Here is a 24,120-nt window from a genome sequence, read left to right on the forward strand (position 1 = left end):
TTGGCCGAGGGCTCCCTGCACCACTGAGGTTGATGTGTAACAAACCTTGGCACATGCAGCAGGTCCCAGGGGATCTGAGAAAGCTCTTACAGCAATATTAAAAGGGTGGATGGGGTGACCCGGGAACCCAGGGCAGTAAAACCCCTGCGGGAAGGGGGTCAGCCAGCTGGGAGGTCTGGGCGGGGGAGGGTAGTGTTTAACCTGTGCTTTCCAGGGTGGTGCTGCACCTGTTCCCCGCGGCTTAGAGAGAAACGCAGCCCAGGCCTAGTGCGGGAACAACGCTGATTTCCCGGCATCGGCTCCCGTCACATGAAGGGCGGCTGCTCTCCTGACCGCTCCCAGTTTCCATTTGACACAGAGCTGTTTGCACTGCCGGCCAGTTTTAGACTCATCGAGTTTAACGTCAGGGGGCCCAACGTGATTGTCTCGTCTGACCCTTGGCACCTCGCAGGGCCCAGAACCTCCACCCCCTCCCCCGTAACAGACCCCAACCTCTGACTGACTCACCAAGGGCCCCAAATCACGGGTTACAGACAGAGTGACAGAGACTCCACCACGGACACAAGTTCAAACCTGCCAGTGACCTGGGCCCCAGTGCAGAGAAAGGTGAACCCCCCCACCCCAGGTCTCTGCCGATCTGTCCTAGGGCAGACCGCCCCCCCCGAGTCTGGCTTTAAGCGAACACTTAACATCACTGGCGATTTTTCGCTGCTCGTGGTTTTGCGACGGCTTAACAGGAAAAGGTGCACACCACACTCGCAAGACCAAGGGAGCAGCACAACAGGAAGCTGTGCGGGGGGTGCCATGGGCTGCCCCCCTCCCCGTGGAGCAGGAGCTGCTGCTGGCTGGGGAAGGCCAAGCCATGGCCGGGGCCGCGTCCAGGCTGGAGTGGCAGGACAGGCCAGTGTGGCACCGAACGTGGGTCAGGAAGTTTTCCACACACAAGAGGAGGCCCGGGACGCTTTGGCCACCTCGGAAGCTGGAACTTGCTAAGAGGGAGGAGCTGCCTGAGATGTCAGCTGGAGAAGGAAGTTCAAGGCAGGCAGCCGCCCGGGGGAGGCAGGGAACCAATCAGTGGACCTGGGCAAGGCTGAACAAGGACCAAGTTTTCGACCCCACCCTCTGAGCTCACCCCTTATATCGGATGCCACCTGCTTTTGCTTTTGCTTTTGCTTTTGCTTTTCGCTCAACCCCAGGGAGAGGCAGGAAGCCACAGTGCAGAGCGGCAATGCGTAGGACTTGTCCCTACATGTGAGAGAAACGCTGGGTGGCTAAAGAAGGTAAGTGCTCAGCCTCCGGCTTGTCCCACCGCACCCCAGGAAATTATCAGCATGACTTTACCCTGGAAAGGTTTACTGGCGACACTGGCGTCGGTACATCAGGTCAGAGTGTGGGGAAAATCGCCCCCCTACTGACAGACCTGTGCCAGCCAAATTCCCAGTATGGACGCAGCTCTAGCAGCAAACGTTTCAGGCTGTCTGGGTACAAGAACTCGTTGGCTGGGAGAAGCCGCGTCCCCACCAGCAGGGTTTGCCAGTGCAGCCCTTCTGTGCAGAGCCGGCTTTAGCTGCAGCACCATTATTCATGGCTGAAGATCCTTTTCACGGCACATGGGGGAACCGGACTGCCCATAATTATCTTGCAAAGCGAGTCTGGTGGAACAGAAGCTAGAGGAGAGGCAGGGAAGGTCCTGGAGGAGAGTCAGGTCCATCCATGGCTATTAGCCAACATGGTCAGCGATACGACCCCCTACCTGGGGCCACCCTGGACTTCTGACGGCCAGACACTGGGAGGGGAAGATGGGGGTGAGTCTCTTCAAATTGCCCTGTTCTGTGCATGTCCCCTGAAGCTCTGGCTTGGGCCACTGTCAGAAGACAGGACACTGGGCGAGATGGACCATTGGTCTGGCCCGGTCTGGCTGCTTTTATGTTCTTAACCTGAGCTGCCCGGGCCATGAGAGCCAGGGGCATAGCTGTGGGAGAGCCTGGTAGGTCGTATGGAGATTGGTCATGGGAAGGGTGAGACGAGCTGGATGGAACAGGGAGGGGAGGAAAGGTAGCGGAGTTTCATGTCAACTTACTAGGAAGGGAACTGGAGCTAACACTGGGGGTTGGGGGGCTGGGACTCTGGGGTTCCTTTTCCAGCTCTGGAGGGGGCTGGGATCTTGTGGTTAGCTCAGCTTGGGGGCTGGAAGCCCAAATTCCGGAGTTCTGTTCCCAGCTCAGTAACGAATCTTCAACAATTCCACTTCCGACGCCGGTGCCTTAGTTTCTCTCTGTGTTGAAGAGAAGAGCAAAGCCTCTGGGGACTGGGAGGGTGAATTGTTTGTGTGTGAAAAACTTTCAGCCCCTCAAACGAGACGAGCAAAGTGTCATTAGTGATAATGAAACTGACTGAGGTAGAAACATAAGAAATAATATTCGAGAGGAAATAACAGGGCGATTCTCGGTATAACTCTGGGGTTTGTGATGCAGTAGGTCGTGGGGGTGGGGCCCCGCAGCACGAAGCATCTTGAGAAGCGGAAAGTGGGTGTTTGCCACGGACAAGGGCAGAAATGTGTTACAGGAATGCGCTGCACAAGAGACGTCGGGACAGGTGTCAATCGCTAGTGCACAGTGAACGCGCCAGGAGGTGGCGTTGCAAATCTCTGTTGTGCATTAAAGCTGCTTGTTTCAGAGCCGAGCCAGTAATTGATTTGTCAGGTCAGTGGCTGAAAATCACAAAACTGCCTCTTTTCGGGTCGACACCAGATGCAAATGGAAAAACGAAAAATGATTCATTTGGGGTCAATTGAAATGTTTTATTTGGCCTCCGATTCTTTTATTTTCATTTTTTCCTGGCTTTTTAAAATTGTTTTGGTTCATTTTAAATTTCAAAAGAAAGTCAAAACAGTTCATTCAGGAAATGTCAGAGGGAAACATTTCGACTTTCAAACCAAATATTTTCCCTCCGAACTGTTCTGCACCTCGGGGGGTTCAGCTGCAGACCCTGGCAGGAATTTCTGCTGGAGGTGCAGACCCCTTGGGGGCCATGGAGCAGAGGTCGGGACCACTGAGCTAGTGACGGGCAGGGCTTCCTCCCGCCTCGGCGCAGGGTGTCGGCCTGGGTGACCTCTGGAGCGTGGGCAGTGGGGATGAAAGGCCAGGGAGACGCTGCCTCCCCCGGCTGCTGAGGCCGCTGACCCCCGGTTGCAGGGTTTGGTGGCGAAGGTTTTGCATTATTATGCACCATGCAGGCACATCCTGCATGAGGCATAGCAAACGAATCCGGATGAGAGGGGAAGGGCGGCTGCGGCTGGCCCGGGGCTCCTCCGGGTGGGGTGGGGGCTCCAGTGCTTCAGAGGGAATGAACAGAACAGGGCAATTATCCAGTGATCCAGCCCCAGCTTCTGGCACTCAGAGGTTTAGGGACACCCAGAGCGTGAGGTTGCATCTCTGACCATCTTGGCTCATAGCCATTGACGGACCTGTCCTCCAGGAACTTGGCTAATGCTTTTTTCAACCCCATTATACTTCTGGGCTTCACAACATCCCCCAGCAGGGAGTTCCACAGGCTGATGGCGCTGTGTGAAGAAATGCTGCCTTCTGTTTGTTTTAAATCTGCTGCCTGTTAATTTCATTGAGTGACCCCAGGTTTGTGTCATGTGAAGGGAGAAAAAACACTTCCCTTATCACTGTCTCCACACCAGTCATGATTGTGGAGCCCTCTGTCACGTCCCCCGGATACAGGAAGGGGCACAAGGGTATAATTACCCCAGGAAATCCTGGGCAGGCGAGCCTACCTGCAGCCTGGACATAGACTGTCCGAATACACCAGGGAAGGTCTCTCCCAGCCTCTGTGTGTGCTGCTGGTGTCGCTGCCTGTTCATCACTAGATCCAATCTAAGCGACTTTGTCAACATATTCAACCCAGCCCAGCCCGGGCGGGCCCCTCTCATTCAGCACAGGACGTTGGGTCAGTGCTTGACCATCAAGTCACTGGTTATTGGTTGTGGGCAAATTATGAGTGTTCAATGAGTCCTGATCGGATCACCTGAAAGGGCATTTTTTAGCGACTTAATGATTGGCCTGTAAAGTTTGGCCCCACTCCAGCTGTTGTGCCTGGGTGAGCAGCTCTGTGCTCCGGAGCCAGCGCCTCGGTGTTATCACTGCCGGCGTTACTGCCTCCCACGGTCTCTCTGCCGCTCCCTCTCTTTAGCCCATGCCCATGGAGGGGCCCGTGTGCCTGGTGGGGAACGGCGCCGATGGGCAGCTGGAGGTGAACCCTGCGGCACTGGAGATCCTGTCTGGCGTGGCCCAGCCCGTGGTGGTGGTGGCCATCGTGGGGCTGTACCGCACCGGCAAGTCTTATCTCATGAACTCCTTGGCCGGGAAGCAGAGAGGTGAGAGGTTTCCCAGCACCCTTCCCGTGGGCCCGGGCTGAAGCCGGGAGTGAGGGGGCAGGTGCAGCCCGGTGCTGGGTCTCTACCCCATCTCCTCTCTCCCCAGGGTTCTCGCTGGGTTCGACGGTGCAGTCCCACACCAAGGGCATCTGGATGTGGTGCCTGCCCCACCCCCACCCCTGCCGGGCCGGCCACACCCTGGTGCTGCTGGATACCGAGGGGCTGGGCGACGTGGAGAAGGTGAGCGGGGGGCAGGGGGCTGGGGGAAGGGGCCATGTGGCCCTTGCCTGGGGAGCAGATTCTGAGACCCCCAAGGCCAGAGGGACCCTGTGACCGTCTAGCCTGGCCCCCCTGGATAGCACTGGCTGGATTCCAGACCCCCAGGAATTCCTGAAAGGGATCGAGAGGATCGGCCGCCTTTATTTCCATACTGCCTGGGAAGGAGACTCCCCTGTGTCCCTGGGCCAGCTGCTCCCAGGGTTCGTTCCCCTCCCCGGGCAAAACTGGGGCCTGAGTCCCAGGCTGAATTTGCTGCACTTAGTCACCCTGATTTAAGGTTCTGCCGGCTGGTCAGACATGTTAACGGTTTTAGAAGGGCTCTTTCTATACGTCTACAATATAGAACTAAACTATTGGTGTCTGCAAAGTACATAAGGTTTCAAAATGTTTAAGAAACTTCATTTAAAATTGAATTAAAATGCAGAGCTAGGATCGGGGGCCAGGACCCGGGCAGTGTGAGTGCCACTGATAATCAGCTCACGTGCTGCCTTCAGCTCCTGTGTCGCAGATTGCCAACCCCTGCTCCAGAGCCTTCCCTGGGCCCAGCTGAGCAGCGGGAGTCCTGGCCTCGCTCGCTCTGGGGCAGGGCTTCGAACCCTCGAATCATCCTTGGGGCTCTGCTCCGGCCCCTCCCCAATGTATCACCAGCTGGCAGGGATGGCTGGCCCCAAATTGGGCACATGTCCAGCATGTCGCCTTCAGGCCAAGCCCAGAGGGGAGATCCCCTCCCTGCTCCCACTGGAGAGCCCCCGTTGGGATCCCAGGCCGGCGCTAGCACGGGCGGCTGGTGCGCTCGGCCCCGGAGCAGCCCCCTCTCGCCCTGTGCTGGGCACCCGGCCTCGTGCTTCAGATCCAACCCCCCCTCGCTGCCCAGGGCGACACCAAGAACGACGTGTGGATCTTCGCGCTGGCCGTGCTGCTCAGCAGCACCCTGGTCTACAACAGCAAAGGGACCATCGACCAGTACGCCATGGAGCAGCTGCAGTATCCTTGTCGTGGGGTGGCCATGGGGGCCATGAGGCTGGGGGCTATGGGAGTGGTCCCTGGGGGATCTGACGTTGGGGGTGCTGGGGGATGGTCCCTGGGGGGATGTGGGGCTGGGGTTGCTGGGGGGGTGGCCCCTGGGGGACATGGGGGTGGGGGCTCTGGGAGGTGGCCATGGGGGATGTGGGTTAGAGGCTCCTGGGGGGTGGCCTGTGGGGGATGTGGGGCTGGGACTCCTGGGGAATGGTCCCCGGGGGATGTGGGGCTGGTGCTGCTTGGGGGTGGCCCTGGGGGATGTGGGCTAGAGGCTCCTGGGGGGTGGCCCCTGGGGGACGTGGGGCTGGGAGCTCTGGGAGGTGGCCGTGGGGGATGTGGGTTAGAGGCTCCTGGGGGTGGCCTGTGGGGGATGTGGGGCTGGGACTCCTGGGGAATGGTCCCTGGGGGATGTGGGGCTGGGGCTGCTGGGGGGTGGCCCTGGGGATGTGGGCTAGAGGCTCCTGGGGGGTGGCCCCTGGGGGACGTGGGGCTGGGGGCTCTGGGAGGTGGCCCTGGGGGATGTGGGTTAGAGGCTCCTGCGGGGTGGCCCATGGGGGATGTGGGGCTGGGGGCTCTAGGAGGTGGCCTTGGGGGATGTGGGGCTGGGAAAGGTCCCTGGGGGGGACCTGGTGCTGGGGTTCCTGGGGGGTGGCCCCTGGGGGATTTGGGGCTGGGACTCCTGGGGAATGGTCCCCGGGGGATGTGGGGCTGGGGCTGCTGGGACTTGGCCCTGGGGGATGCGGGTTAGAGGCTCCTGGGGGGTGGCCACTGGGGGACGTGGGGCTGGGGCTCCTGGGGAATAGTCCCTGGGGGGGCCTAGCGCTAGGGCTCCTGGGGGGTGGCCCGTGGGGATTTGGGGCTGGGATCCCCCCATTCAGTCCCACGCCAGCTGGTAGCACCCTGGCCTGGCCCCCGTTTGAGCCCTCAGCCCCCGGCCCAGCTTCGTGTCGGAGCTGACGGAGCACATCAAGGTGAAGGCGCGGAGAGGGGACGACGCAGAGGAGGACACCGAGTTCGTCCGCTTCTTCCCCAGCTTCGTGTGGGCCGTGCGGGATTTCACGCTGGAGCTGAGGATCGAGGGGCAGCTGGTGACGGAGGATCAGTACCTGGAGCACGCGCTGGCCCTGAGGAAAGGTGAGCTGGGGTCAGCTGTGTGCAGGAGGGGCCCATCACCCCTGGTATCCTGCCTCCCCCCCCGAGATCAGACCCAGGGGCCCATCTACCCCGGCGTCCCGGCCCCTGGCACTGAGGGCCAGGCCCAGTCGTAGCCCAGGAGCCCAGTGCTGCACAAACAGAACAAAGATACAGGCCCTGCCCCCATGAGCCGACGGCGTAAGACACGCGGCCCAGACAGACAGACGGGGGGTGCCCGGGGACACAGGGACAATACAGGGCAATATAGCTGTGAACGTTCCCTGGCCAGGCCCACACGGGACAGTGTTATCTGGGAGCTCCGCAGCCGCGGCTGGGTACCGCGCAGGTCCCTGCGTTCCCCCTCCCCACACACACACCCCTAGCGCCGGTTGGGAGAGATGTAACCCTTCTGCCGGGTGGAGCCGGCAGCAACCAGGGCCGGGTTCAGTAGCTAAGGGCTCCTTTCCATCGATACAACACAGAACCAGCTCGAGCCCCCACCCAGTGACCTGGGACAATCACACCCCACCCCTGCGCGACTCTGAGAGGTGATACTTCCCCACTCGCAAGGACAGCCTCTGAGCATAGAAAAGACCCTTTTAATGAAAGGAAGGAAGTCACCCGACATTAATTAGGGAAAATGCCACCAGCCGGAGCCACTGCCATCCGAACACGTGCTCTGACTGGCAGGGCCGGCTTTAGGAAGTGCGGGGCCCAATTCGAACAGTTTCGACGGGGCCCCGGCAGGGATGACTAAAAAAAAACAAACCAGAACAACAACAAAAAACACCTGTAGAAAAACACGTGGGGCTTGTATTCACCGGGCGGTGCTCTGAGTCTTTGGCGGCACTTCGGCGGTGGGTCCTTCACTCGCTCCAGGTCTTTGGCGGCACCGAAGGACCCGCCACCGAAGTGCCACCAAAGACCCAGAGAAAGTGAAGGACCCGCCACCGAAGTGCGGCTGGAGACCCGAAGCGCTGCTAGGTGAGTAAAAATTAAAAAGGTGCCTCTAGCTAGGGAAGGGATTCTCACTGGGTGTGGGGCCCTCTTAGGCGTGGGGCCCAATTCGGGGGAATTGGTGGAATTGGCCTAAAGCCGGCCCTGCTAACTGGGCACCCCACCACCTGCCCGTTCTGCCCACTCCTCAGTCACCTGCTGCTGCTTCCTGCCCCTCGGCTGGTCAGTCTCTTAGGGACTTTTCGCTCTAAGCAGGCTGGGTGAAAACAGGTCCCATCACAACAGATTTCAGCTCTGCCTGAGCATTTGAAATAAGAAGGAGTCTCCTAATGAAGCCTATTTAGCTGTGTCTGAATGCAGGGGGGAGGAACAAGTTAAACCAGGCCAGGGAACAGTAGGAAGAGTCCAGACCTCTTGGCTGGAACACCTGCTGCCCCTCCTCTTATTGTCACAGGGCTCTGGCATTTGAGCCCCTGGCTTAACGAGGTTCTCTCAGCCTAGGGTGACCCCCTCATTTGGGGCAGGTTAAACACAGGTTCTGCACCCCTTTATTCATACAACACTGATAACATTTCCCCACCCTGCATTCACTACTAAAGTGATTTGTAACCCAACACCGGTGCTGTGCTGGATACCTAGGCAGGGTAGGTGTGTTCATGGAAATACAGTTTGCTCCTGAAGTCTCCCTCCTCCCCCCCGCCACTAGCTGTCAGGGACAATTCATTCAGAGCCCGCTTACAAGGCGTAGTCACAGCCGACCGTCTGGGTTTGGTGAACCCTGCGGATTAAGGCACCATGTTGCAGGTTCCGGTTGGGTTTGTTGATTTGGGAAGAAAATAAATAATAAAAAATCCAAAAATCTGGATTTTTTTTCTTTTGGTTATAAACAAATTTTGGTTCCAAAATCTCCATTTGACTTTATTCAGCGTCCCGACTCCAGACATGGTTAAAAATGGCCATAATTAAAACACCACATTTCCTTCAGCTCCAAAGTCAGGTTTTCTCAGCTTTTCATTTTTCCAGAACTTTTCATTTTCCACCTGACCTCAGCCAAATTTTCCCCTGATGTTTGGAAGCTGCCAACGATCCAAAACTCCTTTCTTTGCCCAGTGCTGGGTGTAGCCTCCTGCTTCTCCTTGGCTCTCCAGGTAACAGCAAGAAGGTGATGGACTACAACCTGCCGCGGCAGTGCATCCGCAGCTTCTTCCCCACCCGCACGTGCTTCGTGTTTGTCCAGCCGGTGTCGCGGCAGGAGATGGGCCAGCTGGATTCGCTGCCCACCAGCGCCCTGGACCCGCAGTTCCTGGAGCAGACCCGCCGGTTCTGTGACTACGTCTTCCAGTGCTCGAACATCAAGATGGTCAAAGGAGGGATTCCGGTCAACGGGCGAAGTACGTCAGCCCCACGGCTGCTCGGGGAAGACGCAAGCTGATGGCTTTGCTGGGTGCTCTTGCATCTGGCCTCGTAGCAGAGATGGAAGCAGGGGTCGTCCTGCATTCAGGGATCCTGGGAGCCGCCCAGCTTCAGATTTGCATGGACGACGCACACCTGCCTTGGCAATCTGTGGGTAAAACGGCTCCAGCCCCATCCCAGCTCTGGAGAAAGGCCCCAGGGAGCCCTGCTGGCATTACCCACCTGCGGGCAGGTCTGACGGGTGCCCCCACTGGGCCAACCCACCAGGGAGAGGAGCTCTTTCTGGGCCCAGCTACGGAGCCCTGGCTCTGCTCAGAGGACACTCGCTCTGAGCCTCTAACAGTTCGAATCCCAGATGAGCCCCGTGGACTGGGGTCTGCAGAGCAAAAGCAGGAGCTCTGTGTCTGCGACCAGAATAACCCCTATCCCCCAGGGGTTGGCACAAAGGAGAATCTGGGACACACTCCCCAGTGAAGTCCCTGGGGTGCCAGGTGCTGTACAAATATACAGTCCCCTCCCTCCCCCAGCTCTTAACCCTCCCCCTTCCCTTGCCCAGGGTTCGGCGCCTTAGTCCGGAGCTACGTGGACACCATCCGCAGCGGGCAGGTGCCCTGCCTGGACAACGCGGTGACCACCATGGCTGCCATCGAGAATGAGGCGGCCCTCAGGGAGGCGCTGGCTCACTACGCGGCCGGGATGGAAGGGCTGCAGCTGCCGTCGGAGCTGGACGAGCTCTTGGCAGCGCACGGGACGTGCGAGGCGGACGCCCTGCGACTTTTCATGCAGCGCTCCTTCAAGGACGAGGAGCAGGGCTTCCAGAAGCAGCTAGTGGTAGGTGGGGGCATCCCGGACTGGGCCCAGCAGCAAGGAGAGAATTGCTGGGATGGATTTGCACTGCGGGGAGCCCCCTGGGCACCAGTGGTGGGTCAGGGCCCCTTTGTGCCAGGCGCTGTACGGAAACCTGCTCCGGGGACCGTCCAATCCCCAGGTGACCTGATAGGCCAATGGACCATTGGCACTTCCAATCCTCTGACTGGCCAATGGATCACTGACCCTCCTAACCCCCGATTGGCCAGTGGACCATTGGCCTCTGTTCCCCTGATTGGCAGTGACCCATTGACCCTCTGATCCCCTGAGTGACCAGTGAGCCTTCGGCTCGCCCGTTCCCCGCGTGGCCAGTGACCCACAGTCGGGTGCAGGCGTCAGCCAGGGGAGGCAGGAGGGCACCGCAATCCAGCCCCAGCCGTTGCTCTGCGATGAGGTTTCTCCCTTTCGGTGCCCAGGCCGGGATCACGGAGCGATACGCAAACATCCTAGCAGAAAACGAGGCCGTTTCGGAGCAGACCTGCCGTGTCCTGCTGGATGAGCTCTCGGCCGCCATGCAGCAGAAACTCAGCACCGGGCTTTACTCCCAGCCTGGCGGGTACCAGGCCTACGACAGGGACCAGAACCAGGTGGTAGAGAATTACCGAGCCAAGCCCAACAAAGGGGTCAAGGTGAGTGTCTGAAATTAGCCCCCCTGTCTCGGCATGGCAGTTACAGGAGCTAGTGCAGCTCCAGACTGAGGAGCCAGATTCTGCTCCGGCTTGTACCTCGCCCGCAGAGCTGGCGCCTAAACCCCAGCGGCCGAGTCAGGCTTCCCCGCTTCGCTGAGGACAAAGCAGAGGGGCAACGGCAGGGAAAGGCCGTGGGGTAACCAGGGTCTGACCGTGACCTGCAGAGTCACTGCGGCCCCTGGTGATGCCCCAGCTGGATCCTTATCCCATGTGGGGAGTTTGTGGAGCTGGAAAAGTCCCACAAAGGCCCTCGGTCATGGAGCTGCTTTTCCGAGCAGGATGGTGCTGTGGGCGAATTCCCCCCATGATCCTATCCCGCTCTGCCTGGGCCCAGTCCGGATCTTTCCATTGACTGGGTTTCAGATCAGGCTCTGTATGAACAGCAATGGGGCCTTGTATGAAATGACACCACATGCATCATAGGTTCATCGATTCTCAGCCCACGAGGGACCCCTGTGATCAGCGGGTCCAACCTCCTGCACAGCACAGGGCATAGGACGTCCCTGAAGTGATTCCTGTTTGAACGAGAGCAGATCTCATAGAGAAACACCCCACATTCCCCTGTGGGCGACAGTGTTGGCCTTGCGCGCAGGCAGCTCCTCTCGACCCGGTCGCTTGCTTTCTAACCCCGGGCTCTGGCACACCATGGGGAAGCCCCCACCAAATCATCGATTTTCCTCTCCCAAATGAAGCTGCGGAGAGGAGGGATCAGCCCCTGTGCTGCTGCAGCTCAGCTCCCATCTCCCCACCCCTGACTCCAGCCCCTGCGATCCTCCACCTTCATGGGGGGAACATTTTGCCCAGAGGCGGAATAAAGTCCCCTGTGAGACATATGTCCCGGAGAAAGGAGGGGGCTCATTAGCATATTGATTGGAGCTCATGAATAACCCAGCTCTTGGCCATCTCTGGTCCCAGGCGGAGGAGGCTCTGGAGCAATTCCTGGCCAGTAAGAAGGCGGAGGCGGAGGCTGTGCTGAAGGCCGACAACCTGCTGACTGAGGCGGAGAAGCACGTGGCCGGTGAGACCCCACAAACAAGCCTCTGCTCCCTTTTCCTTGCAGCAGAAGCAGTTTCCATCGCTGCTGTGTGTCTGTGCAGCACCTGGCGCCGTGGGGCCCTGGGCTGGGATTGTGGCTCGTAGGTGCTATGGCCAAGCAGACTGCAAATAATACCAGGGTCACATGCTGCAGAGCGTCTGTCGGCCAAACTCATTGCACCCACCAGGAGCTACCCACACGCACCCCCCTCAGCCAACTCCCTGGGTGCTCCCTCCCAGCCCCCTTTATTTTAGAGACTCTCTGCAACCCCCTGCCCCGCCTCCCATGCCAGGTGCTCTGAATGCCCCCCACATCCCCTTTCTCCAGGGCTCTGTGAGTCCCCATCCAAACTGCCCTTCGAGCTGTGGTTAGGTGGGTCCCATGCTGAGATGCTGGTGTCAGGGGCTGGCTTCCTAGTTATCTGCCCCTGTCTCATGCCAACCGAGTCAGGGGTACGGGTTTGCGTGGTGCCTGGGAGCTGCTCCAAGTGGTTGGGGGAGGGGTTGTGCCTCTATTTCCCCCTTTCTTTCCCCCCCAAAGAGGAGAAGCAGAAGGCAGAGCTGCTGGAGCAGCAGCGGAAGGCAGCAGAGGAGAAGCAGCTGCAGACGGAGCAGCTGATGAAGGACCAGGAGCGCAGCCACCAGGAGAACGTGAAGCAGCTGGAGGCCAAGGTGGCGGAGGAACTGGCCAGTGCCCGGCAGGAGGCAGAGCGGGCACTGCAGAGCAAGCTGAAGGAGCAGGAGGCCATGCTGCAGAAGGGCTTCGCGGAGAAAGCCAGGCTGATGGAGGACGAGATCTCAGGCCTCCGGCGGGAAATCAGCTTCGCCAACAGGACTGAATCTTTGTCAGACCTTTTGGGCACCATCAGGGAGGGGCTGAGAGCCGTCGCCAGTGTGTCAGATTATCTGAGATCCAGGCGCCAGCGGGGGAAAGGGACGAGTAACCCAAGTAAAACCTCGAGACCAAAGTAGCCGGGCCCCTGTGGGGTCCCCCCCGGCAGCAAATCCCACAAATGCTGCTTCTCTGCACAATCGAAAGCTTCTGCTGACTAATTCCTGTGATCTGCCACATCCCACAGCTACTAACACAGGGCCTGGAGCTGTCTGCAAAAGGAAATCACAGGGCACCTGGGTTTTGTCCTCAGCTCTAGGAGGAGAGCAGGGTCTAGTGGTCAGAGCAGGTGGGCTGGGAGCCAGGATGCCTGGGTTCTGTCCCCATCTCCTGCACTGTAATTCTGTGAACCTTTGTGCTGATCACATCACTGTTCCATGCCTCAGTTTCCCCTTTGTGAAATGAGGATCTTCCCTCTGGGTGCAGAGGACGAAGGGTTGTTTGTCTGTTAGATGCTGAGCGGATGGTGCCCTCTACACGCAGTGTTAAAATGCAGAGCCCCCCGGACCGGTGGCCAGAACCCAGGCAGCGTGAGTGCCACTGAAAATCAGCTCACGTGCCGCCTTCGGCCCGTGTGCCATAGGTTGCCAACCCCTGTCCTAGATGTTCCCTGAGCTACTCACATATCTGGGGTTCAATGAGTAGTTTCTAGGTGTGATACCAGGGACTTTTCATACCTGCCTCCAGCTTCTTACAGCATCAATGGGCCTTGGCCCCTTTCCCCGGGAGAACAACAGACCGACCAAAGGGGAGTCTTTGTTCAATTTTAAAAAGTTTGAGCCTTCCCATTGGCTCTTTTGGCTGGCTGCCCACACCCGCCTTCGTCATGGCGAGGCCCCTTTCCCAGCGAGCCGCTTCTCATCTCCTGAGCCACTTCCCGAGCTCAGCACCCTCCCCAAAGCCTGTCCTGCTGGGTGCCACGTCCTTTGAATCTGTTCTTTTCAAGGCCTTCCCGTGGCTGTTACACCCAGCTAGTTGCAACAGGGGGCAGCAGGGACCAGTGCTGCCGATGCTCATGAGTGGAATCGTTTTCCTTAAAGCCCCAGCTCCTGGAGTCAGGTGGGCCTGGGCTGGTTTCAGCCTTAAAGAGAAAGGAAGCTTTGAACCCTTGTGGCTGTGGAGAAAGCTACAAAATGTGACCCCCGGGCACCCTAATGACTCAAAGATCAGACAGCAAATAACAAGCCCCCAGATCTCATATCTTTACATAATCTCATGATTTTAAAACCAATCTCATGATTTCTGAGGACCCTGACTCGCAATTAAGGATACAATTCTGTCGCAGGCAGAGGTCACAAATTCCAGGACTTTCCGGGACCTCCAGGATGTCTTTGGGGGCAGGGCTGGAGCAGCTGTCAGACCCGGAGCAGTGGCCAGAGTTGGGTCAGCCCCCCTGGGCCTGGAGCAGTGGGGCGGCGGGAGCAGCTTCAATTCCCGGCAATGCTCTCACAGGATGTGACCCAGGGAATTCAGACCATTAATACGGGGAACTGCAGGCACCAGTGAAAAGCCCCTGGCCAGTCGGGTTCAGGATCACAAGCCCTTGTCACACATCTCAGTACTAACCGAGATCCCAGCACAGGCGCAGCCGTTACAGGCCCGGCTGGGAAAAGCCTCACGAGGGATGCGGCCAAGGCAAACGGGTTCGGTGAATGTTCCTGCCCTGGGTCGGAAGGAAGTGGGTCGAAACATTCGGCTCTAGCAACTGTACCCGGCTTTCTGTTCGGCCAGTGACTGTGGGGGATGTTAAATACCAGATGCTAAAGTTACACATCTCTAAATCGGCAGGACCGGGTACCCTGTACGGAAGAGTTGCAAAAGAATTGGCCAAGGAGCTATTTGAACCATTGATGTTGATATGCAACAAATCTTGGCATTCAAAGGAGGTCCCAGAGGACTGGTGTGATGGAGTAGGGGCTGTCTGTGTGGGGAATGGGAGAGCAGGGGAGGACTTTAGGGGATGGACGATACCAGAGCCTGTAATCTGAGCTAGGTAAGGGAGGGGAAAGGTCAACACCTTTGCCTGGGAAGGGGAACAAAGGAAGGGAGTGGCAGGAGGGAAGCAGTTTTGAGTTTGGGCTTGGGGCTGCATGGGCGGAATTCAGGGTATCCTAGCTAGGATCTAAGCACCCTGAAAGCCCAGAAGGACTCAACTGGGGGGTCCTGGTTGGGCCTCCAGGCTCTGCTGTAACCTGCAATCCTGTTGTCCAATAAACCACCTGTTTTACTGGCTGGCTGAGAGTCACTGTGGGTCCCAGGAAGAGGGGTGCAGGGCCGGACTCCCCCACACTCCGTGACAATTGGAAAAAGCTCTTATACCAATATTTAAAAAGAGTGGAGAGGGCGACCCAGGGAACCCTGGGCAGTAAAACCCCTGCAGGAGGGGGTCAGCCCTGTGCGGGAGGGGAGGGTCCTGTTTACTCCTCACTTTCTGGGGTGGTGCCGCGCCTTTTCCCCACAGTTTAGCATGAAACACAAGACGAGCTTTGTGTCGGCGTGGTGCTGAATTCCCAGCATCAGCTCCTGTGACACAAAGAGCAGCTGCTGGCCTGGCCACTTTCAGTTTCCATTTGACACAGGGGGAGGGGGAGGGGGTTTCGGGCCCAGCCACTTCCCCATGCCCGAACTCCGTCACCTGGAATCTAGTCTGCCCATTTTCAGCAGAAGGGAGAAGCTGTTAAAGGGAATCAGTGTCCCAGCTCCGAGACAGCGAAGAGGAGGGGCCAGTGGTCTGTGTGCAGCACGGCAGAGGGACACAAGGAGCTGTGCTAATACGGGTGGCTAATAGATCACGTAACAGACTGGGAAAGAAAAGGGATCAGTAGGGTGCTTCTAAGTCACATGCAGCCCCACTGGAAAGCCAGAGAGCCACACATCCAGCTCTGCTCTCCGGCACTTCCTAGTCACCACCCCCAGCTAAGCTCCCTACCACGAGCTGCCCCAGTAGCAAATTGCTGAGACACAACATTGGTGTATAGGGTGAAACCCGGTGGGCAGCTGCCTTTCAATCAAGATAAGTATCAAAGAAGCAATTAAGCTCCTTTTATGGAACCAGACAGCTGAAACTAAAGAAGCCACCACCCAAACTGTGGGACATATACAAAGCCTGTTAGGAATCCAAGCTATATTGGTGATGTTTTTGGTGGAGGGATGTGTGTGTTTGAGGGGAAGGTGTGGCAGAGAAACAGCAGAATCACCACTGAAGCAGACACAGAAGGAAGACAGCAAGCCCCAGAGATGTGCTTCTAACATGACCCTGAAAAAGAGAGACCTTTTGGGCAGAGTGCTGTCTGGAAAGAGGCTTGAGATGTAAGTAAAACAACCTGCCTCTTGCTGTGTTCTGGGGAACAGGACTTCGTAAATAAAGACATAGCAAAGAAGTACCTGACCCATCAGTAATGTCCCCCCACCCCCCGTAACAGAAACAACATGTGAGACTCCAAATATGGCCAGGCACTCAGGCTACTGTTGGTGTGAAGAGTGAGATCCATTCTCCAGGAGGAGACTCGAGATTCCCCTGTTTGGCCAGGGTCGCCTGAGCCGTTTGATCCTGGTGCAGGGCCAGATTACCAGTGGCCTGGCAGCTGACAGGGAACTCACCTCTTCTCCTAATCGCATGATCATTTCCCGCCCTGCAGAGGCCGGTTTTATATTGTCCATTGCTGTCTTCGAAGGGCTGCTTGTCTGGCCCAGGGACGAAAGACGAAGCGACCAGCCCCCTGCATAGACCATCAGGCCTGGAGGGCCCAGAAAACGCCTCCCAGAGTCCTAACCCTCTGCTCCTTTCTCCCCCTTCCAGTGCTCAGCGTTTTGGACACAACACCCCGTGGGAACGTGCCCTGCCTGGAGGACGCCGGGACACTGCTGGCGGCTGTGAAGAACGAGGCGGCCGTCACAGAGGCACTAGGCTCACTACATGCCTGAGATGGAGACGCGGGTGACATTCCCGGTGACCATGATGGAGCTCCTGGAGCCTCACGGCAGAAGCCTGGTGGCCGCACCGCAGCTTTTCATGCCGGGCTCCTCCAAGGCTGAGAAGCTACAGTCTCAGCAGGAGCTCGTGGTAAGGTACAGTCACCGCTCGTGCTTCCAGCTCTAGAGGTCCCTGGTTCGATCCTCCGTGGCAGCCGTGCCAGGGCCAGTCTAGGATCGAAAGCACTATGAGCTCCAGGTGAGCTTGGCTTGAGCGGGTACCCACTGGCGAAAGGGCTAGAAATGCCAGGACTGTGTCCTCTCCTGCAGGGCAGGGGCCAGCCTGACGCTATAGGCCAGAGCAGAGAGGCGGCTGCGGAGAACAGAAATGAGTTTTTTCCTTTTGTGGGCTAGGCCGGGATAGCAGAAAACTTTGGCAAAGTCTCCAGCAGAAATGAAGCATCTCCAGGGAGCTTTGCCTTGTGCTGCGAGAGGAGCTCTCGGCCGCTGTGCAGCACCCGCAGCTCCGAAGTCGACCTCCGAGAGCAGAGCCGGGGGGTGGAGAATTTCGGGGTCCAGGTGAGTGGCTGATGACCCGTCACTGGAAAGGGGGCAGGTGGACGGAATGGGGGGTCAGGGGGCTATAGCCCCGTCCCTTTGAACAGGAAGGGGGTGAAGCGGGGGCGAGGCCTCCAGGGCAAGGGTAATGAAGGGGGCAGGGCCACGGTTCGGGCACTGGTGGCCCCCCCACTCTTAGGGACCTTCCCTCGCCCCTGTAGCCACAGCGATGCTTTCCTTCCTCATCCCCCCCAGGTTTGTTTTCAAACTCCAGCAACGGCCCTTGCTCCCTTGCTAAGAGGAAACGTGTTTTAGTGGGAGATGAGGTAAATTAGCATATTCATGAGAGCTCATGAATAATTCAACACCATGTGATCTCTTCTTCCCAGGCAGAAGAGGTACTGGACCAGTTCCTGGCCAGTAAAAGGCGGTGGCAGATGCCATCCTCAGAGCCAGAGCAGGAGAAAGCCAGTCCAGTGCTCGAGTCTGGAGGATTCCCAATCGAACCAGACCTAAACATTCCCTAATTTCCGCAGACTGCTGAGAAAAAATGGGTCAGTGCCATGAAGAGAGGCTTTTCTTTAGCAGCACAAAAGCAGAGACTCACACCCCTTTGCGTGGTGATGGTGCTGGTGACATCCCCACACACAGGAATAAATGGGTCCGTGTGTCCCTAGCGTTACGGTCGCTGACCTACGTGGCTCACCAGGATTTGGGGTCTTGTGGGTTGTTCCACTTGGGAGGGGAAATTGAGGCTGGAGTGTGGTGCCTTTGGGGCAATCCCGTTCATTTACCAAGCATGGACCAAGTCCAATTTTCCTGAACACAGGATGACTCAGAAAAGAGGGCCCCCCTCCCGCCCCCCACAGAAAGGATGTGGACGAATTGGAGAGAGTCCAGCGGAGGGCAACAAAAATGATCAGGGGGCTGGAGCACATGACTTATGAGGAGAGGCTGAGGGAACTGGGATTGTTTAGTCTGCAGAAGAGAAGAGTGAGGGGGGATTTGACAGCTGCTTTCAACTACCTGAAGGGGGTTCCAGAGAGGATGGAGCTCGGCTGTTCTCAGTGGTGGCAGATGACAGAACAAGGAGCAATGGTCTCAAGTTGCACTGGGGGAGGTCTAGGTTGGATATTAGGAAAAACTGTTTCCCTAGGAGGGTGGTGAAGCACTGGAATGGGTTCCCTAGGGAGGGGGTGGAATCTCCTTCCTTAGAGGTTTTTAAGGCCCCGCTTGACAAAGCCCTGGCTGGGATGATTTAGTTGGGGTTGGTCCTGCTTTGAGCAGGGGGTTGAACTAGATACCTCCTGAGGTCCCTTCCAACCCTAATCTTCTGTGATTCTATGATTCTAACAGGAGACAGTTTCCTTGCTCACAATTCGAAGCCTCTTCCAGCCAGTATTGTGCCCAAAAGCTCCCTCTCTGGGCTTCTCTCAGGGTTGTGCTATCAATTGCTCGTTCAGGCTGCATCTTGCTTTCTTTTGCCTTACACGCAGACTTTTAAGCCAAAGCAACATTCAGTGACACCCCTCCGCCCAGATGTTTGCAATGTCTGTGAGTTGCTTGAGGCAATGACTGGTGCTTATCTGTCTCCTGCAGCTTATCTGAAACAAAGGGTAACAGTTAAACCTCTAATAACATGCTAAAAAACCCCTGCAGCTGGAATGAAGAGATTAAACTCCCCATCACTTACCCTCGATTCAGTCTCTTAGGGGTCGCCGACCCAGTCTTTTCCACCCATGTGACAGTCACTTACTATAAATCAATACTGCACTGGATTTAAATCTCTCTTCATCCTTGAATTATTTGCTGCCCGTCACAAGGCAGCCTAGCGCATGTGAACTGTGGGGAATAGACTCAACTACCGTGAAGGAGACACAAAAACCAAGCAAACCTCAGGAAGATTTAAAAGAAAAATAGGGGGAGAAAATATTCTTGTTTAATGTAAGGCCCCCCAGGAACTAATGGTGCGAGATTCCTGTAGCAACTTCAAAACACTGCTCACTTGTATAGGGAAAAAATCAAAACCGGAATTAGTTCTGGAGTAAGATTTTTCAAAAGCATCTAAATGATTTAGGGGCCTATTTTGATAACCCCAGCCCAGAGTCTGATAAACTCCAGCCAACCGGCAACCGCTCCCAGGGCCAGACCAGTCCATCAAACCACTACAGGCAACATGCCCCGTGCAGGTAGGTCTTGGGGCTTACTCCTAAGCGTTACATCATCATTGTACATAGTCTGAACCCCTGGTCAGGATGCCACAGCGATAACACGTCAATGTTGAGCTTGTTGTACTCAAAGTACTATACAGGATCTTTTCAGGGGGATTAAGGCAAAACGCCACATTTATTAGTAATACAGGTATCAATTAATACTCTATGAAATGCATATGAGATATATATCACAGTCATGCATTCACCCACACACACAGACACAAACACACTCTGTCTTGCTGTTGTTACCAACTAGTTGCTCCCCTTAACTGCACTGGCCAGGTGAGTTAGATGGGGGAGGGGTGGAGCCGGGTCGATGCTCCGATGGTGACAAGATGAGACCCGGGGTCCTTCTGCAAGACACCTTGTATTTATAGCAGCTTCCCTCTTATGCAAATCTAGACCAGATTCAAAATCTGGAGCCATGTCTACATCTAAAATTTTGCAGCGCTGGTTGTTACAGCTGTATTAGTACAGCTGTATAGGGCCAGCGCTGCAGAGTGGCCACACTTACAGCAACCAGCGCTGCAAGTGGTGTTAGATGTGGCCACACTGCAGCGCTGTTGGGCGGCTTCAAGGGGGGTTCGGGGAAAGCGAGAGCAAACCGGGAAAGGAGACCAGCTTCGCCGCGGTTTGTTCTCGCGTTCCCCGAACCCCCCTGCAAACCGCAGGGAAGGAGACCTGCTTGCTCGGGGTTCGGGGAACGCGAGAGCAAGCCGGGGAAGGAGACCAGCTTGATTACCAGAGGCTTCCTCAGATATGCTGGGATACCTGCTTATTCCACGGAGGTCAAGAAAAGCGCTGGTAAGTGTCTATATTTGATTACCAGCGCTGGATCACCAGCGCTGGATCCTCTACACCCGAGACAAAACGGGAGTACGGCCAGCGCTGCAAACAGGGAGTTGCAGCGCTGGTGGTGCCCTGCAGATGTGTACACCTCCTAAGTTGCAGCGCTGTAACTCCCTCACCAGCACTGCAATTTTCTGATGTAGACAAGCCCTGGGTCTGTGTCCGTTGGTCTGTGTCCATTGGTCTTTGTGCCGCTTTTCTTTGGGTGTTGTCCCAATGCTGCTCAAAGAGGGTGTTTTCTAAAGAAGGTGCTTGCTTCTAATCCCTGAGGCCGTCAAGATGTCTGCTCTTCTTTATTGGGCCCACTTGACAAGTTGTATTGTCCTTTGCTCTGGCTCCCATTCCCTCTTCAACTGTTGTAGCTGTCTGGAGGTGGGTGTCTTCCAAGCCTCACTCATTCACACCTCATTCAGTCAATAGGGCAATTGATTACAGAGTGGGGGGAAGATCTTATTCTACTTCTAGCAAAAAGGCACATGTTTCTTTTACTTTAACTATACTATCCTTAGGGGCTATAACATTTGATACAAAGTTTTCTACCAATTTTCTATATAGGGATCTAATACAAAGTTGTATGAAAATAAAGAGGCACAATGCCAAGTCATATGAAATACAAGATAACATCATGCTAGATGCAATGTCATAAAGATACTTAATACAGAAAGATACTTAATACAAAATAACACAATGCAACGTTATAAAGATTTATAGAGATAGTTAATACAGAGATTTCTCTACAAGCTCCTTAGCTAAGCTCCACACAGGAGGATCTCTGGAGATGGTTAGAAATTGTCGCTCCTTTGAGCCCAGGGGTTTGCCAGAATTCCCCACCTTGCAGGTTTCAGAGTAGCAGCCGTGTTAGTCTGTATCCGCAAAAAGAACAGGAGGACTTGGGGAACCTTAGAGACTAACAAATTTATTTCTGCATGAGCTTTCATGAGCCACAGCTCACTTCTTCGGATGCATAGAATGGAACACGCAGACAGGAGATATTTGTACATGCAGAGAACATGAAAAGGTGGAAGTACGCATATCATCAGGAAGAGTCTAACGAATTGAGATGAGCTATCGTCAGCAGGAGAAAAAAAACTTTTGAAGTGATATTCTGTGGTGTCATCTTGCTTATTTATAAAGGATTTTCACAGGGGCCTGTGCAGCAGCAGGAAGTTCCCTTTCTCAGAAATCCCCACGCCTGCATCTCCAGCAGGCTCTGTGCCCAAGAAAATCTCTCCATGTTGAACTCCCTACGGCAGCTAGGGTAACCATGTTGTACAGACAAAACTACACAGAATCATTTTAGGGGTCAAGCCAAAGATGCCACATTTATTATGATCTATAACTATTAGCAAATACCTTAATACTTATACACATACACTCACACATACATACCCCCCAAATGTTCTCCAGCTGCTGGATAGTTACCAGTCCCGATTGTAGCTTGAGTTTGTGGCTTGAGTTCGCAGCTGGGGATCGTAGCTCGTGGCAGCTAACTGGCCAGGAAAGCTGGGGAGGAGGAGCCAGGTCTCTGTTGAGCGCGCACCAATGCCCCTCCATGTTGATAGCAGAATGTTACCCAAAGTCTCTCATCTCACCCATCTTCTTTATAGGCTTTTGATTTGGATTCAAAGTCTATAGGTCTTGCTGTGTCACGCTGCCTCTGGGTTTAGTGATTGATCACCCATCAATTGCAGGCCTGACTTTCAGCCTTGAACCTGGCTTTGATCTTCCTTCTGTTGTTCTGTTGTCCTTTTCTTTTTAGGGTGGGTGCTTCTTACTCTGTTTAGGGCTGTTGTCTGCGTCTTCAGCCGTTGGTATTTGAACTTTATCTCATCAGGACAGGCTGGGGCTGGAGGTTAATTCTAACACCCATACATACCTCAGTCACACATCTAAACTAAACTAATAAAATTACAGCAGGGCTCGCAAAAATGAAGGCTGCAGCACAAGCCTTCCACAAAATGGAGTACGCATTTTAAAATGGGTTTTGAATTACAATAGTGCACAGAAGTTACAATGTAGGCAAAATGGCAAGTGTAATGGAATGGTGAACAGAAGTTACAATGATACAGTGAATAACTAAAAACAATTTCATTCACATCAGTTCTACAACCAGATGTCCCAGTTTTACAGGGACTGGCCCGATTTGGGGTTTTTTTTCTTGTATAGGTTCCTATTACCCCCCCCATCCCGATTTTTCACATTTGCTGTCTGGTCACCCTAACGGCAGCCGATCTCCTGTCACCAGCGACCAGGGAAACCCCCACTCTTGCTAACAGACATTAGTAGCATTGGAAGAAATTTTTGGTGCAATGTTTTTTTCACAGATTCAGGGCAACCAAAGCTATTGGTAATTTAGATCAATTTGTGGCCAATCATTCTGGTCAATGACAGGATCTATTAGAACCGGGAAAAGTGCAGTGAAAGGCAGCGTAAGCGATGAGGGGGATGGAAGAGCTTCCATGTGAGGAAAAGCCTGGGACTGCTCCACCTGCAAAGAGACGATTGGGAGGGATGTGACTGAGGTCTATAAAATCTTGACGGGTGTGGAGACAGTAAATACAGAAGTGCTATTTACCCCTTCGTGTAACACAAGAACCAGGGTCACCCAATGAAATGAGCAGGCAGCAGGTTTCAAACAAACAACAGGAAGTATTTCCTCACGCAGCGCTTAGCCAACCTGTGGAACTCACTGCCGGGGGATGTCGTGAAGGGCAGAAGTATAACAGGGTTCAGAAAAGAACTAGATCAGTTCCTGGAGGATGGGTCCATCAATGGCTATTAGCCGAGATGGCAGGGACACAACCCCCTGCTCTGGGTGTCCCTGAACCTCTGAGTGTAGAAGCTGGGACCTGACGACGGGATGGATCACGCGATAATGGCCCTGTTCTGTTCACTCCCTCTGGGGCACCTGGCACTGGATACTGTTGGCACTGGACACTGGGCTGGATGGACCATTGGGCTGACCCAGTCTGGCCATTCTCATGTTCTTAACAAGTCTGGAAATGTTAAAATATTTCAGAAAGACATTTTGTGCTGGGCTGACATTTTATTTTTTAAAATAATTGAAAACCACACGAAAAAAAAGAAGAAACAGAGACAAACACTTGTTTCGGGTTGAATGAAATGTTTCGTTTGATCCAAAATCATTTTTTTCCAACTATTTTCATTTTGCTGGGAAATCTGAACATTTTTCGTTCCACTTTGATGCAAAACAAAAAATTTTCTTTTGATTATTTGATTGGGCCTCTGACCCAAAAATGTAGTTCTTCACTCGGTCCAGGCAGCAGCAGCTCTGCACCCGACAGGCCATAGGCAGGAAATGGGGGTGCTTCCTGTGTCTGAGAATCGGACTCTGGCAGATCTGCTCCAGATGCCGCCTGTTCTTGTTTAAACGCGTCTCAGGCGTCATGTCTGCCCTGGGAGGGCGGCGCCGTTGCACTGACCTTTACATCAGAATTGTTCGTTTCAACCCTTCTTCCCAATGTGCAGAGGAGAAGCAGAAGGCAGAGCTGCTGGAGCAGCAGCGGAAGGCGGCGGAGGAGAAGCAGCTGCAGACGGAGCAGCTGATGAAGGACCAGGAGCGCAGCCACCAGGAGAACGTGAAGCAGCTGGAGGCCAAGGTGGCGGAGGAGCTGGCCAGTGCCCGGCAGGAGGCAGAGCGGGCGCTGCAGAGCAAGCTGAAGGAGCAGGAGGCCATGCTGCAGAAGGGCTTCGCGGAGAAAGCCAGGCTGATGGAGGCCGAGATCTCAGGCCTCAGGGAAGATATGTTCAGCCAACACCTCCCATGCCAATGGCCCCATTGTTCCCTTCTGTGCCCCGAGCCCTTTGCCCCTGGGCCGCGTCGGCCTCTTTCTCCCTCCTGTGTCTATAGCCCCTGTTCTCCCGTCTTCAGTACTCACTGGGCCAGACTCTCCATGGGCC

General features: G+C 55.4%; 1 protein-coding gene across 1 annotated transcript; it reads left to right on the plus strand.

Annotated features, from left to right (window-relative positions):
* The first annotated feature begins 1,197 nt into the window (after positions 1 to 1,197).
* On the plus strand, positions 1,198 to 14,600 carry LOC115640623 (guanylate-binding protein 1-like). Its single transcript, XM_030543520.1, has 10 exons — positions 1,198 to 1,280; positions 4,198 to 4,381; positions 4,488 to 4,621; positions 5,535 to 5,644; positions 6,621 to 6,814; positions 8,920 to 9,162; positions 9,741 to 10,015; positions 10,468 to 10,680; positions 11,656 to 11,758; positions 12,317 to 14,600. Exons 2-10 carry the CDS (start codon positions 4,201 to 4,203, stop codon positions 12,745 to 12,747), a joined length of 1,884 nt encoding a protein of 627 aa, XP_030399380.1. The 5' UTR covers positions 1,198 to 1,280; positions 4,198 to 4,200; the 3' UTR covers positions 12,748 to 14,600.
* The last annotated feature ends 9,520 nt before the right edge of the window (positions 14,601 to 24,120 follow it).

This window comes from Gopherus evgoodei, unplaced genomic scaffold, assembly GCF_007399415.2.
Source record: "Gopherus evgoodei ecotype Sinaloan lineage unplaced genomic scaffold, rGopEvg1_v1.p scaffold_31_arrow_ctg1, whole genome shotgun sequence".
In the NCBI taxonomy this organism is placed as follows: domain Eukaryota; kingdom Metazoa; phylum Chordata; order Testudines; family Testudinidae; genus Gopherus; species Gopherus evgoodei.